Raw genomic sequence first — 17,015 nt, forward strand, 5'->3', positions numbered from 1 at the left:
TTCTGCGCCGTGGGGTGAGACAAGGGGATGTTCTATCCCCAAAGTTGTTCTCTGCCGCGTTGGAGGATATGTTCAGAATGCTAGACTGGGCGAGACGTGGCATAAATGTGAATGGCGAGTACATCTCACATTTGCGATTTGCTGATGATATCGTCATCCTGGCTAAAACCCGGCAAGATTTACAGGAAATGGTGCAAAGTCTAGCTGGGTCTTCGCAGCGTATCGGTCTTAGGATGAACTTAGATAAAACCAAGGTTATGTTTAACGAGTACGCTGATCCGGGACCGATCGCAGTTGATGGAATCTCGCTCGAGGTTGTTCTAGAGTATGTCTACCTAGGGCAAACTCTCCAACTAGGTAAGAACAGCTTCGAGAGAGAAGCCAACAGAAGAATTCGGCTGGGCTGGGCAGCATTCCATAAGCTTCGCGGAGTCTTCTCGTCACCCATCCCACAATGTCTCAAGTCGAAGGTCTTCGACCAGTGTGTCCTACCTGTAATGACCTACGGTGCCGAGACGTGGGCACTCACGGCTGGATTGGTCCACCAATTCAAAGTCGCTCAACGAGCTATGGAGAGGGCTATGCTCGGGGTATCTCTGAGGGATCACATCAGAAATGATGTGATCCGTCACAGAACCAAAGTTACCGACATAGCTCACCGGATTAGCAAATTGAAGTGGCAGTGGGCTGGTCACGTTAGTCGCAGGACAGACGGTCGGTGGAGCCGAAAGGTTCTTGAGTGGAGACCGCGACTCGGTAAACGTGGTGCAGGACGCCCTGTGACAAGATGGAGTGACGACATCCGCAAGTTGGCTGGTGTTGGCTGGATGAGATTAGCTGAAGATCGGGAGCAGTGGCGTGCATTAGAAGAGGCCTATGTCCAGCAGTGGACGAGGATAGGCTGATAATGATAATGATGATGATGATGAAATACCATAAGACATTCTTACTTAGATCTACTACTGATTAAGTTCCACGGAAAAGTTCAATAAGGCTTGTGAATCTTGTGATGTTGGAACTTGAACAAAAATATATAAATACAGTATATAAACCTAGAAAGTACCCAAGACTTGAATATAATAGTATAACATTTTATGTGAGTATTAATTCGTTTGGATCCATTGGTAACTATTACCGGACGCCGCGCACGTGCGGCTCGTTTCTTTGTAAGAATTTTGTAGGTATTTAAAAAGGCGGCATTTCGTGAACATCAAAGCAGTGGGCCTTCTGTACTTGTACTATTATATATTCTGTGCTAAGACTTCGTGGTACCTATCTTTTGATGTAGGTATAGTGTAGTCTGGTTTGGTGAAGTGAAAAGGGAAGGTGAGAAACTTAATCGTATGCTAAGACATGGACCGGTGGTAGAAATATTAATCTATTTCTTCAAATGTCAATTTTTTTTTTTAGTTATAACATTTTAAATTGCTGAAGAAATAAATTCCTGTTAAAATAATTACTAAAATTTCAGTAATTAATTTAACAGGCAGCATATGAGGGGTTAAGGAGACTAATCCATGCACTCCCGAAACTATTAGACCTCAGAAAAACACCCAATATCCATTATGTTACTTTTATTAGACTTTGTTTACGAGTAGTCGGTATTTGTAAATACGTAACACCTTAGACTATCTGTGCTGATATCCATTCTAAGTATTCCGATACCCGGACATAAGCGGACGGGTACGATAACGTGCAGAACTCGGCTCCGAAAGACGTAATGCCAATCTGTAAACATAAAAAATACTTACCCAATATATTACGAGTAGATTTTCTTTATATGGCCTTAGTGAAAACGAAGACAGAAAAACACGTACCTACCTCGGAAATATAAAGAAAAATGTATAGTTTATTAGATCACACACATATCAAGTAAAGGATATGGGTCAAATTGTCAAAATGGTTCTAAATGTTCTAATCCTTTGTCAATATATCAAAATATCTTAACTATTCAATGCAATTTGACTACAAATTTAGTTTTTTGTCAATGTAACTATTTGTTTTCAGTGAAAGTAAGTAGACCTCATTTTCAGTGCAAGATGGACATCCCGATAGACTGCCAAATTTTGTTTATCATCGTAATAATCTATCTATATACTTTAATGTATGGAATAAACCGCTTAACTTAAAGTAAGTTATCAAATGTTATTAAAAGTTATCATGGTCCGGGTTCTTAGCTCAAAGTACAACTCCATCCGGTTGAAAGCATGAAACTTTGCATGCAAGTAGCTCATGTAACACTGCTACTAATGAGCAATTATTCTCTACACTCCATTAGTGAAAATAAAATTCTACTTGATTATTACAGGACTTCCTTAAGTACACAGATTGAATAAGTCCCCATAGTATGACAGAAACCTCAAGAAAACTCGTATGGTAGGTTAATAATATAATAAACAAATACGTTAATAAGAAACTTCATGACTCAAGTACCAAGTGTTAGGTACTATGTTTTAATATCTGTGCTCATTGCACATTACCATTATCATGCTCTTACTAGGTTTCGAAACAAAGATTGTCAGCTTAGCAGGCAGGGTCTTACCAACTACACCAGATCGGTCGTCAATCTATTAGGTCCAAATACGATACTGAATAATATTTCAAAAAAAAAACCTCACTTTTTACCCTAATCCGATCCACATTTCTACTATTTGGCGTATTTAACTTCTGCGTAGATATTTCGGTAGAATGCCCTCACTCACCAAAACATTACTGGAGTCCAGTTCCACCACCAACGGGCCTCCCGAGTCTCCACCGCATGTACCCTTAGCACCCGCGCCGCTCGTGCAGAGGTGCTGGCTTAGGATAAAACCGCCGTAAACTGCTGCACATTCAGCGTTACTGATGACAGGAACTGTCACTGACGACAGAGTTTGGAGTAACTCTATGTCGTTGTCTGAAAAGAAATTATAATGTCCAAATGAGGAGGCACACTGAAAGGTTATGACAGATGGCGCCACCATATTAGTCCATTGCACAGATAAAGAGTTTCATACGTGTTTTTTCTCTCTCTCACATATGAATGACAGTGACATGCCTAGGCACTTACACAGGCGCCGCCTGGCGGGATAAAATGTCAGTGTGCCTCCTCATTCCTTGACTTTAAACGTGTGGGCATGAGTGTGGGTGTTAACAGTAAACCGACACAAGTACAAGTACAAGTCTTATTATTCCGTTTCTGAATAAAGAAAATATACGACACAAACGTGACACGTTAAAAATAAGTAATTTTTAAATTGCTTACCCTGAAGGGGAGTGTAATGCTGAGGTACAGACGGCATCAGGAGTAGCGGATAAAATAACTACTGATGGGTGTTCAAGCATAGAATTAATAATTAAACTTAAGGCATTTCTGTCCGCGAAATGTACATATTTATCTTTATTTAGAAACGTTATTCAGTATGTCAGATACTTTTGGTGCGTTGTTTCATCCGCAACTAATGATGATGATTGCACATCCACGTACCCTTGTGGATTTTACCACACTAATCGGTCGATTTGTCGATTTAGAAGATTGATCAAGTAAACAACATGTTTTTTAATATAGCTAAATTGTAAATTATGTTCTGTCACTTTCGAAGTAGACATTTAATTATCTACCTACTTGCGGATGTAAATGACGAAAATGCTAGCGCGTTGCTAGCATAAACGCGTTTTCATTATCAATTTCAAAACAGATATCTCATCGCACAAAATTATTTAACAGCTGAACTTTAATATCTTTAATTGCCTCGGATGTACTATAAATTACCAACCGTCGCTTGTCATTCCGAAGCCGGAGGCGAGCGCCTGGTATCCGGCGAAATCCATATTTACTTCGCCCGAAGGCAGGGCTACTGGTTGGATCTGCGCTGAAAATTTTAAGACCAAACTTCAGTTTATTAGCAAAGTTTTTTTTTTTAGCCTGTTGTAGTGTCCCACTGCTGGGCAATGGCCTCCCCTCGCTTCTTCCACTCAACCCTGTCATGTGCATAATTCTGCCAGCTTGGATGGAATGCGTTCAAGTCATCCCGCCATCAGAATTCTCTTTTTTGGTCTGCCTGAACCCCGGCCTGCACCCTCAGAGGGTGCAGGCCGGGGTTCAGGCAGACCAAACTCTACGGTGTTCCGTGGGTCCCACTCGGTAACCATTTTGGCCCACCGTTCAGGGTGTATGCGGCAGACATGTCCAGCCCAGTTCCACTTAAGAGCACTTATTAGCAAAGGTATTTTATTTAATTTGGAGTCGTTTTGTCTTTAAAAAAATTGATACAAGTGGCCTTACCACGGGTTTTATAATAACACTACGTAATTTTATGCACCTCACTCGTCCTAGCATATTAGTGCCAACGAGTAGTCATTCGTGCAAAGCTAAGGATCCATTTACACGTCTCGTGAACCCGTATGCGATTTGACACAAGTACACTACGGACTGTTTAGCTTACCCTAATACATGTAGGTACCAACTAAATTGGGATTCGTGTCACAAAGTGTCACGATATTTATTTTTAACCCCCGACGCAAAAACGGAGGGGTGTTATAAGTTTGACGTGTCTGTCTGTCTGTCTGTCTGTCTGTCTGTCTGTCTGTCTGTCTGTCTGTCTGTCTGTCTGTCTGTCTGTCTGTTTGTCTGTGTGTGTGTCTGTCTGTGGCACCGTAGCTCCCGAACGCATGAACCGATTTAGATTTAGTTTTTTTTTGTCTGAAAGCTGAGTTAGTCGGGAGTGTTCTTAGCCATGTTTCATGAAAATCGGTCAACTATGTCGCAGTCGGGGGTTTTTTCAAAATTTTAATTTTGTGGTTAGGTTATTATTTTAAAGTTGTTCAAGTTTGATTTTTAAAAATATAATATTTGTATTGTAATTAAAATTTTCAAACTATTTAACCAGAATCAATAACTTACAAGAAAATACGACACTTGGTACTTGCACAACAGCAATATCATTTTCTACCGTTGCAGGATTGAACCCAGGATGGGCGATCACATCCACTGCATCAACCCTCGTGCCTCCAAAAAACAGTTGGCTGGACCCCAGCACAACCAGTATGGCTTCAGCTGTCGAACTGCCATCATTGTAGCAGTGAGCCGCTGTGAGCACTTTAGTGGGGGAAATTATAGAGCCACCACAGATCGAAAGATTGTTGAGGACTGAGATGATGAGACCTGTCTGAAAGTAATCATAGGATTATAAAAAAACATTGACATCAGTCATTAAATAATAACACGCCATGCATAATTTCATAAAATATTATCAAGAGATGACGATGACGATATTGTTAGGTATTCGGGGTTTATCTCTTATTTATACTATGGTGCATATTAAGAGTACCAAGGTGTAGTACAATGCAAAGAAGCTTGTACCAAAAGTACATTTAGTAATAAATAATTTTAACATTTTTAATTATTACAAAACTATTGCGGTCCAGGAAAAACTTTGGCTATAAGTTTGTGACGACTTAAAACGTCACTTGAATATCTCATAAAGGATTAAAAAATCAACGATATTTACCTGATAAGGCACTGATTCGATTTCCGTCACTAATCCACCAGTGATCCGCTGCATGCTGATTTCACTTTCAAGTTTTCGTATTTTTTCAGCCAGTGGTATGCCGATATTTCGATGATAATCATATACACCGAATATATTTGATGTTTTTGTTTTATAATTTATCACGAAAGCATTTGTTACCACAAACACATACAACATTAACAATGAAATTACTTTTATGTAGTTAAACATATTCTGAGAATGTGTTTATAAATGTTTCTTGGTAAAATAAAATTAATATATTACTGTAACATATAGAATAGTTTTTTAAGTTATATTGAAGACGTCGGACTGTGTATGATTCACACCTTATCAATATAAAACGCTTCAAGTTTTTGGGCTATCTTGAGCACTCGTGTATGAAAATAAATAGTGTGACAGCGAGTAAGTGAGATGATAAAAATATCAATAGGTAGTTTATCAATAATAATAGTCTAGTTAGGTATGTCATGTCGTATGTTACAAAACATTCATGCAAAACTTTGGAAAACCAAGATGGCAAATACATTTCGCGCGTTGTTTCTATCAATACCATCGTTACTGACTTTAAGTAGGTACCTAAATTCATAAAATTTGTAAGGTGCATTAGGGTAATTTCGAAACACAGAAATGGTCGGGTAATTTCGAAAGGGGAATTTCAATATGATGGAAATAATGGTGGTTTTTATAGGACTTTCGAAATTAGACGACTTTCGAAATTACTCTAATGAACCTTAACCGATTTTCATGTCATTTAGTAACGAAGGAACACATATTTTAGAAATTTCTAGTTGCTACGATCCACTTCTATGACTCACAACCGCAACCACTAGGTATTAATATGTTGCTTCCTCTTACCAGAAACTGATAACTTCACTCTAGTGCCCCATAAAAGCACTCAAACCTGCGACCGCAGTGCACTTAGCAACAGAACGTACACGTGAGCTTAATTGCCTGACTAAATACATTATAAAAACGACATGTTCAAACTGAAAATCATGGACGTTACGACCCTCTTGATAAGCTGTGTTACTTTCTTTTGAAAACCTCTTATCTCAATCGCCAAGTCGTGAAATAAACGAATTTATTGTAAATGATATAAGGATTACTTTTATGACTGGCGTGAACTTCTTTCATACGCGGTTAGCAAAATAAAATAAGTGGTCGATGTTGCACTAATGGGAAGTGAGAAGTGGAGCATTTCGTCACTACTTTTAAAAAATCTCGTATCTCACGCTGTTCCTCAAAATTAAAACGCAGTAAGTCTATATGCATTCCATACATACTTACCTACTACAATTTTATTTTCATTGACAGACGAAGATACAAGTTTTTTTAAAAGTAGTGACGATTTGTAATTTTCCTGTTTGCCCATTAGATTGAAATGTATGTGTTCTTTAGTTGTCATTAATTAAATTAGTTTCTGTGAAAATTATGTTGCATTAACGTTTCTAAACAGAATGGTAATGAAACACAACGTAATTGTAAATACTTAAGTCCCAAGTTGAATAATAGGTATGGCCAGTTAGAGTTCCTATTAAACTCTTCCTAGGTAACTTTTGTCTTGTTGAATATTTTAAACGAAAAATCAAGTATTAAGTCAGCAATTCCCGTTTAGTTTGTACATTTGTATCACGTCTCCGATTTGGATAAAAATTGGTAGGCTGATAGAGTCCACGATGCTGAGCAGGATCCACTAGGTTTCCCAAAATGTCCTAGGTTGATTGTATGAAACTTTCCTTTTTTGTTACCGAAAATGTATAGAAATCTGGTAACAAAAAAGGAAGGTTTCATACAAACTACATAGGACATTTTGGGAAACCTAGCGGATCTTGCTCAGCATCATGGACTCTATCAGCCCACCAATTTTTATCCAAATCGGAGACGTGATCCAAATGTACAAACTTAACGGGAATTGCTGAAGTATATAAGGTGGTAAGAGAATTAGTAATAGTGTACCTATCAGGTTGTAAAATATAATATGACCTCAAAGTAGTAAGTAGTAGGAAACAGTCAAATTAAAAAAACACAGTAGGTTCATCTTAATTTTAATTCACGGAGGTAATCCAAGACACATAGGACGTGACTCTGGCGTAACCAGCAGGCAAACCGACAGCGCAACCATCAGCAGAGCCGAACGATGTCACGCCAATCTGAAAATAATGGTATTAAGAAGTACTTACTTACTTCACTGGCTCAGCGACCCAAAAAGGATCTTGGCCTCCGATACAAGAGATCGCCACTCTGCCCTATCCTGCGCCACTTCACGCCAGTTGGGTACACCAAGTGCGGACAGGTCTTTCAGGGCTTCCTCGCACCAGCGATATCTGGGACGCCCACGCGGACGTTTTCCACCTGGGCGTCCCACATATGCTCTTCTCACACCACGATCCTCTCCCATCCTTTCCAGGTGGCCAAGCCAGCGGAGTCGTGTGGCTTTGATCTCGCCAATTATATTAGGCACCGCCATTAGCTCTTCCAGCTCTCTATTTCTCTCTCGGTATTAAGAGGGGGTAGAGCAGGGAGAATTTTCAGAATCTGTTAAATTACCCCATTACACACACACACACCCTTCATTCACACTACCTCAATTTACTGTGAAAGGTCAGTGACCCTTAATTTTTTTCAAGAGTGTTATTTTGAGTTTGTAGTCAACTACTGACCTTTGAGAAATTAAAACTGTAAAAAAGGTAGCACACAAGAAGACAGAGAAAAAATACGCATCATCTAGCTTTCCTTCTCTGTTCATGTCTCATGTGACTTAAATTTACCTAAATATGTAGATAACGTTCCTTACTCAGTTGATTGTTTATCTAGGTGTATTTCAAATTACTTTGCACTTCATTTTGCGTTACTTTTCTATACTTAGATTAAAAATCGTCAGCCTGCCTATCCCCGCAAACATTATTCAAAGTCGTGTGTGAAGGCCGATACCTCCAGGCAGACAATTATGGTCGCGTGATAAATGATAAAACATTCAGCCCTATGGACGGCCCGATGTTTTATCATTTATCGTGCGACCATGATTGCCCTGCAGGTCTTCAGAGGCCTGTGCTGTGCATTACGTATATGCGGGTTGTATTAAAGACTATCAGATATTTTCTTTATTCTTTTTGGTCGTTAGGTTTTTTTATCATTTAGTTTGATACAAAAATAAAGTATGTGTATAAAATAAAAACCTAATGAATAGAGTACAGCTAGCAGCAGTCAAGTCAGAGACACAAAGAAAGACAGGGAATATCGACGCATATCTTATCTTATCCAATACCGCCATCGCCATCTGCATCAGACTCTTGATCTTACCCAATTTCCGAGTCTCTTCTCTTAATTTCAGTTTCTTGAGTTGAAAATGTTGAAACTCATACTTAGTATTAAATAAAACACAAATACATATAAAAATCACAATATAATTTTAAATTATGGCTTATTAGGCCCTGTACCAGTTGCAGTCGCCACGTCTGTAAAGCCCCTTGTAGTTTCTTTTAAATGGCTAAAAACCTAGATGTTATGTCATAAACATCTGTGACGTGCTGACGTCACTGAAAATTAAAAAACATCGCTCAGAGATAAGGTTCAAATTAGCATGGCAAAAAATACAACAGTGCAGTCAAAATACCATCAAAATACGAAAAAGCAAATGTCAATGTCAATATCACTGCCGTATTTCAGGCAATAAGGGTTGTTTTCTCAAATATGAAAAAAATCTCAAAAGCAGGACTTTATAATGACTTTCTAGGAAAAATATTTTGAACTTGATAGGTAGAACAATTTATAAAAGTTGTACAAAAAAAAATTCTGAACTAAGTTTGTAACTATATATGAAAAGCATTTTTATCTTAAATTGCATATTTTAGTATCATAACGATTTTTCTTTCAAATAAAAAGAGAATTATTAGAATAGGTTCACGGTGTCTACCGTAAACTGGGATTACATTGACCAATTTGGGAATTTAAACTTCTCTAGCTTCTACATTTAATGGGTGATTTTACCTCTTCTATATAGAAAGAAAAAAAAATGGGCCCATCAACTTTTTTAGTCTTTTCCTGCTAAAAATCTAGAAAGGTAACAAAATAATGTACGTAGAAAAAAAAACTATGAGATCAAACTTAAACTGACATTGGGGTTACTTTGATACCCTATGTTTTTTTTAATGGTAATCGAATGTAGTAATCCTTTGCAAAAGTATTTTATCTCAAGAAAAGATAAAAAAAACGGTTCACAAAGTCAAATATTACAACTCTTTAACGCTATTTTGGGGTTAATTTGATCAAAAATAAAAATTACCTACCATCGTCTAAAAACTTTATTTGCAATTGTTTCAATATTTATCACACGAAGAGATCAAATTATCAGCCTTAACAAGTACCGTGACATAATCAGACAATAATCAACTATGTGTCATTATGGTCAATGTTACCCCATGCAAGTGATCAAAGACACCCCACAGGGTAAATCATTAGTAATAAATGCCTAGTTTGACTTTATGATACAAAACTCAATACTTACAATGGTATAGCTAAGCAGAAACACATTTCTGGCAAGCTAATATTCACTGTGAACCTTTTACTTGAATACCCACTACGTTAGTTTAGAAGTTATTTAAACATGAAAAATAGCAACAAACTATGCTTATATTTTGACACGCTTTCCGCACTGCCCACGACCATACTTACTTGTTCACTGCGTCAGAGCACCATCTAACTATAAAGGTTGGTTTAAGGTTATCATAATTATGTCTAGATTTCGATAAACTTATTTTATTAATACATAACCGACTACTCATAACATATTAGTTCCTTATTTTTTGGTAAAATAAATATAATATGCTCGTGACAGGTCAGGTTTTGTTCGTAGTCCAAAAGAGTCAACCCTAGCACTTTTCCCTATTCACCCCAACGGTAGGGTGAGCGAAAATTACTAAATAAAACGACATATTTTCAAAGACAAACCGAAGTTCACACCGCACATAGGGGTATTTCACTAACAACGCTGGCCATTACTCGATACAAATAAGAAAAAATAAAAATAAATTAAAATAGCATATTTGGATTGACACAATGGAACTACTTATAAAAATGTACATAAATAATTTTGGCCAGATTTTTTAGTCAAATACCCCTATGTGCACCGCTGGAAGATTTTTTGTGTAAAAAATTAGCATGGCACATATAAAAAAAGTGCTATCGACGTTCAAAAGTCGGTTTTGGCCCTATTCACCACAAATTACGTTAGGTCATACCCGTTCCGACCCCATGAACCCAAAATCTTCAGAAAACGATGTACTAAGTAGCCCAAAGTGCAGCGCCGTCTCTAGGTGAATTGGGTTAGGTACTAATTTATGTAAACTACTTAAGTCGCAATAGATGTCATTTCACTTAAAACCGCCCTTATGGCTTTTCATGGTTACGTAATGTCAAATCTTAGGTATGGCCTAATACTATGGGGCAACAGTACAAACGTTCCAAAGGTATTTTTGCTACAAAAAAAATGCTTGCGAGCAGTATACGGCGTCAGTCAAACTGACTCATGTCGACCAATCTTTCGAGAATTAAAGGTTTTAACACTTTATTCTCTTTATATTTATGAGGCGTGTTTATTTGTAAAAAGTAACATTAACTCTTTCTGTAGTTTTGCCTCCACCTCGAGGTATAATACTCGTCATGGATTAAACCTACATTACCCGGGAACAACATCTGCCCTCGTTAATAAAAATATAGTAATCATGTGTGTAAAAATTTATAACCACCTTCCTAATGATCTGAAGGAACTAGAATTGCCGAATTTCAAATCAGAATTATACAAGTGGTGTTTGGAAAAAATGTATTATGGCAACTCGGAACACTTTGCACCTGACATTCCTTAAATCCCAATGTAAATATAGTTATAAGTTTTGTAAATATAGTTGTTAAGGTCATTTTATTTGTATGTCTATAATAGGCTGAAAGTGGAGATACTTTTCATAGAATAAGATCTTTTATGTACACCCATTTTTATTGACAAATAAATATTTCATTTCATTTCATTTTATTTCATTTAGTATTTAGGTAACTAGTAAAGATAATTTAGTTTTACAATTGTGCGAAAAAAGATTCTCATTTGGCCGGATTTTTTAACCGACTTCCAAAATTCAAAAGGTTATAAATGTATAGTTTTTTTTTTTAATATCACTTCTGGTCCAATTTCAAACCCCACAAATATTAACGGCAAACTGATAATGACTTAAGTTTTTTTGAAATAAATTTGTGACATATGTGGGTAGTTTAGTAATTAGGCGCCGACTGATTGTGGGTAGGTTTATATTTTCGCTCTCTGCTAATAAATCTTGTATGGAACGGACGTGTTTTCTTTGGTGCCTCTTCATCAGCACTGATCTTCGGCTGGGAGCATACCTTACAAAATTAAATGGCAAAAAAAAAGTTTATCAGTAAAAATTACTTACTTGAAAATAAAGTCATAACCGTTTTCATGCTTATGCATTGAAATAGATATCACGCACGAAAGTAAGAACGACAAGGCCCCCTTGTGGCTGAGCCGGGAATCGAATCCGCCATGTCTCTCGCTATACCGTAATCCTCTAAGTGCCACTTGCACCAACGAAGATGGAGGATTAACCCGAGGGTTAACCCACCATTTTACATGGAATTTGACAGTTGACAGCCCACTAACCCTGAGTTAAGTGGTTGGTGCAAATGGGCCTTAAAGATTCATATACGAGGTGGTCAAAATGTGACTATCAGAGATAACATACACTAGAGAAATTTCGTTGGGTACCACACGGCGGACGGGTGGCCTAGTGGTAATGACGTTAGCTGCGTAAGCTGAAGACCCGGGTTCGATTCCCGGCTCGGCCACCAGTGGGCCTTGTCGTTTTTTCTTTCGTGTATGATATCTATTTCAATTTATGTATGTATGTATGTGAACACTTTATTCTACATGCATTATTGTACATAAGACAAGTTAGGACATATAAATACAGTATAGTTATGGTGTACAAAGGCGAACTTATCCCTATAAGGTGTATCTTCCAACCTTTGAGCGAATTGAGAATTTATTATTTATATAAACTTGAAAAAGAACAAATCAAAAATTATTCAATAAAATAATTTTTCCCCTCACTAGCTCGGAAACACGTGTTTTGTCCTTTAATACCAGCGGGTAAAAACGCATTTTATCCATAGTGGGTAAAGTAATTTGACCTTGAATAAAGTCAAATTAAATGAAACCACCTGTGGAACTACTTTAGTTTCCTCGCTTCCCTATGTTGTATAGTTTCAACTATAGAATCCTTTCACTTGCTCGTTTTTCAATTCCACACTCGGCGTTAAAATACAACTTTGCCCCCTTGTATAACAAATAACTATTATTTCTTCCCTAGTTGTATAGTTTCATACTTATGATTTTTATTTTAAAGTAATCCATTTATATTATAGCAACCATGGGTGAAACGTGGAGGTTGACAGAAGTGTAATTAACATTTCTAAATGTTAATTTCTTGTATCTAGTCTAACTACGAAGCAATACATTGACGTATAAATTGCGTCCATATACAGAGAGGTCATTCATAAAAACATCACTTTAGGTAAGTTATATATCTTTTATACAATTTGACAACCATTGACTACACATCCCAATTCACCCCTCTTCCGACCCTAATCACCCCCTTCGTAAACCTATTCACCCCCTTTGCGACCCGATTCCCCCCATTCTTGATCCTATTCACCCCTCAGGCCGCGGATATTTATTCATCCCGTAAAAGTTCCCCAACAGTTTTCATGAAGAAAGCGATGCAACTGGCATCGCTTTCTTCATGAAAACCATTATAAAAAGTAAAATATCGTCACTACTTTTTAAAAAAACGTGTATCTAAGGTCTGTCAATGAAAAGAAAATTGTAGTAAGTATGTATGGAATGCATATTTATTTATTTATTCAAATAACAAATTGCACCTTACAGCTAAAGCCAAAGCGGCACAAATTGGAATACATTATTACAACATTAACATTATAATTCATAAAACAATACACTGATAAAAAACAACAAGACACACAGGTAAAAAAAAAACTATGGGATGGTACTCTCAGGCATCTCTCTTTCTAACATCTTCTTGCATTCTGTTATAACTTGCCCCATCGCACTATCAAAGCAATACATTGAGGTATAAACGACGACCGGTCTGGCTCAGTCGGTAGTGACAGTGACCCTGCCTGCTGAGCCGCGGTCCTGGGTTCGAATCCCGGTAAGGGCATTTATTTGTGTGATGAGCACAGATATTTTTTCCTGAGTCATGGATGTTTTCTATGTATATAAGTATATATAAGTATGTATTTATCTATTTAAGTATGTATATCGTCGCTTAGCACCCGTAGTACAGCTTTGCTTAGTTTGGGGGTAAGTTGATCTTTGTAAGGTGTACCCACTATTTATTTATTTATTTATATTTATTTAAAGAGATCGCACTGGGGCTGGGCCTCGAGCACGGAGTTGAGCAGCGTGAGCGCGCGCGCGACCGGCGCCTGCGCGTGCGCCTGACACCATATAGACTTACTGCGTTTTAACTTTGAGGAGAAGCATGAGATACGAGATTGTTTAAAAGTAGTGACGATATGTCTTATGATTTTCTGTTAAACATAAACTTTAGAAGTGTAGGTATACACTACATTCAAAAGGATAACGAACAAATTCTTAGCAAAATTTCACACAAAAATGAAGTTAAAATGAGTAAATAATCCAATAAATTTGAATGCCAACTTTGACAGACATTTTCATGCCCCTAAATATATTATTTTCCTACTTTTTATTGCGGAAAATAGAAGGAATATGTGGAAAAATATAATAGCATTATATACCCCCGGAACCCTATTCACCCCAAATTACGGTATTTTTTAAATTGTCAATATGTAAAATGTCGGAAACTACGGAACCCTACACTGACCGTGGCCCGACGCGCTCTTGGCCGGTTTTTCTTCTCAATGAAATGCAGAGATAATAAAAAATTACACCTCCCAATTTATAATAAGTTTTTTTGCAAAAATTTCATTTTTGGCACAAGCTTTACCTTAGCCGACTGTACCTTTCTTTCAACAATCCGCTCAATTCAATTCAATCAATTGTTCAATTGCTCTCCGAGATGTTTCTAAAAACCCCTTACTCAATGGGGATACGACGTTTCATAACAGAGTTCCTCTGACCACCTTTCTGCTCCATCATCAGATCACCTCCATGATACCATAATATAATTGCATTGTCACGTGATTTACATTTATGTGTGCAAAATTTCAGCTCAATCGGAAACCGGAAAGTGGGTCAAATTTAGCTTCTACGTTTTGACCCAAACTAAGATACTAACAAGGCAAGTTGAATAAAAGCTTGTAAAAAGGCATCTGATATCAGATTTGTAATAAGTTCAGTTGTCATAGTTTAAGAACAGATGAGACAGACATATGCAATGACAATATAATACTGCACGTGTTTCGTGAGATGTCAAATCACCTCATACAATTTACCGCTCTAAGGCAACTAAGGTAGGGTTTGTTATTGCACTTTAATTACATATTAATGATTTCTAGCCCGTAAGATATATATTTGCTTTAACAATGGATAGATAATTATGCGAGTGAGAGTGTAATTTAGATTTTTATAAGGAATCAAATATTTTTAAGCGACCCGATCAGATATTTATACGGATAAGGACCCTCCCACATCTACCGTCTCGCGATCGTAGCGTCGGGCCAACTGTATGGCTAAGCTGCGCCGACGCGACGCGGCGTCTTTTTCCATACAGTTGGCCCGACGCTACGCTCGCGAGACGCTAGAAAGAGAGACTATGTTTTTGCCGGTCACGGAGCATCACAATTTTTTGCCGGGAATATGTCGTCATATACTTGGCCCCTATAAAGAATCGGATATGTTGTCACGGCCGTTCATAGGCATATACTTATGCTGGTGACTGTTCCATGAACATATGGTATAGTTGAATGGAGAAGTGCCATTCAAAACGAGCGTTAACTTTCTAAACAACCTGTCATATATATTTTTAAAATGACGTACTGTTAATACCAGCGTAATGAAAATGTATTCCGATGAGTAAAAGAAAACATGAAACTTTTTTCAATTTAACCGAACTAGAATGAAATCATTTATACTCATTCGGTTGTGTTCGTTATTTTCTTTAATAATGTGATATATTTTTATTTATTTTTTATGCACAAGCCATGCACCTTTAAACTTTAAATGAGATTGGATCTCCACCTGACATTATCGATTTACCCTATTTATTTTGAGCACAGTTTTACACTGGTATGGTTTTTCGTGTACGTACACTATTTTCTGTCAAATTTAATTGTCAACGCGGAGCGACCGGCGACACGTCTGCTTCCGATGAGCCGCTCACGGCGTCTAATCGAAAGGAGAATTCTGACAGCAATGGCGAATGTATGGAAATTTTACGATAGGTTAAATTTAAGGTAAAATTTCTTTGTTGCCTTTGAGAGGAAAAATATAAAAAACCTCAAAACTTGTAGTCCATTTATCTGGCTTTTAGAATCACATAATGTTATAACTAAGGTATTGAATTTTTTAACAAAGTTTACTAAACGGCGACATACGTTTTTCTCATTTAGGTCAACTTTGTGTGGGTTTAGTTATTACACCGTTAATAATTGGAGATTGTGAATAGTCAAAAATTGTAGACACACTCTTTAAGATAATAACTGCATTTATTTTATTTCATTTAATTTAGAAATGTGAGCAGCATTTGTTAAACGCCGAATGCACTTTTCGAGGATTTCGTACGACCCCCTCTTTACAGATTTTAGATTCTATTTTTTTTATTTAATCATTAAAAAAACTGGTAGACTTACTTGGTAAGGAACTTTACTAATATTGCCTTTTTTATCACCCACTGTCCCTTGCCCATCTGAAGCTAACAGCTCTTGATTTTCTGCCTGTTGTATCATCCTGGCCAAAGGAATGCCAATCTTGCCATGATAACCAAATGCAGGAACATCGCCATTCAACTTCGCGTCGCGTAGGAAATAACTGCCAAAGCAAATAAAATAGCTAATACCTTCATAGTTGTTATCAAAATGTTGTAGGCTGGCAAGATTGAAATCTCTTATTTTATATGTTTCTATATTAATCTAATCTTTCAAACGAGCTACCTGAAATTTTTAATCTTATCTTTCAAATTAATAAATTTATCAAAAATCGTGTGAGGCATTTTGGCGATAATAACGATTTAAGGTGTGTACCTATACAAGTATACATATTGTTGGCACTTTTTGTGTATTCACAACTGTGTTGTTGACTGTACATAAGGAAATACAATGTTTATTGTGGGTAGGTACCTAATGTAAATAAAATTATACCTTTATTAAATTAAAGACACTCAGCATGCGCTCAATAGATACTACTTAGGTATGCATTTACTTCGTAAATTGGTGCAGGTTAATAAAAACAGCCTGTATAATTTCATTATCTGATATTTTTATCTATTTAAGATTGATGTT

At 37.0% G+C, this 17,015-nt stretch overlaps 2 protein-coding genes across 2 annotated transcripts; both read right to left on the bottom strand.

Annotated features, from left to right (window-relative positions):
- Positions 1–1,559: 1,559 nt before the first annotated feature.
- Positions 1,560–6,622, bottom strand: LOC125235536 (brachyurin-like). The gene is made up of 5 exons (XM_048142127.1): positions 5,490–6,622; positions 4,883–5,147; positions 3,756–3,851; positions 2,703–2,896; positions 1,560–1,728 (listed from the first exon to the last, which is right to left on the bottom strand). The coding sequence occupies exons 1-5, from the start codon at positions 5,718–5,720 to the stop codon at positions 1,624–1,626; spliced, it is 891 nt and encodes a 296-aa protein (XP_047998084.1). The 5' UTR covers positions 5,721–6,622; the 3' UTR covers positions 1,560–1,623.
- Positions 6,623–7,373: 751 nt separating this feature from the next.
- LOC125235537 (serine protease 3-like) lies at positions 7,374–16,578 on the bottom strand. Its single transcript, XM_048142128.1, has 2 exons — positions 16,368–16,578; positions 7,374–7,660 (listed from the first exon to the last, which is right to left on the bottom strand). Exons 1-2 carry the CDS (start codon positions 16,461–16,463, stop codon positions 7,556–7,558), a joined length of 201 nt encoding a protein of 66 aa, XP_047998085.1. The 5' UTR covers positions 16,464–16,578; the 3' UTR covers positions 7,374–7,555.
- Positions 16,579–17,015: the final 437 nt, after the last annotated feature.

The sequence above is a fragment of the Leguminivora glycinivorella genome, chromosome 17 (assembly GCF_023078275.1).
Source record: "Leguminivora glycinivorella isolate SPB_JAAS2020 chromosome 17, LegGlyc_1.1, whole genome shotgun sequence".
NCBI classification, from domain to species: Eukaryota; Metazoa; Arthropoda; class Insecta; order Lepidoptera; family Tortricidae; genus Leguminivora; species Leguminivora glycinivorella.

Excerpts from the sequence above, each read along its gene's own strand:
- LOC125235536 (XM_048142127.1), bottom strand. The coding sequence starts at position 5,720 with ATGTTTAACTACATAAAAGTAATTTCATTGTTAATGTTGTATGTGTTT. Across the intron at positions 5,148-5,489 it reads TCGAATCAGTGCCTTATCAG|ACAGGTCTCATCATCTCAGT; the intron begins GTAAATATCGTT and ends GATTACTTTCAG. Across the intron at positions 2,897-3,755 it reads CTTCGGAATGACAAGCGACG|ACAACGACATAGAGTTACTC; the intron begins GTTGGTAATTTA and ends ATTTCTTTTCAG.
- LOC125235537 (XM_048142128.1), bottom strand. The coding sequence starts at position 16,463 with ATGATACAACAGGCAGAAAATCAAGAGCTGTTAGCTTCAGATGGGCAA. Across the intron at positions 7,661-16,367 it reads TTAGTAAAGTTCCTTACCAA|ATTGGCGTGACATCGTTCGG; the intron begins GTAAGTCTACCA and ends CATTATTTTCAG.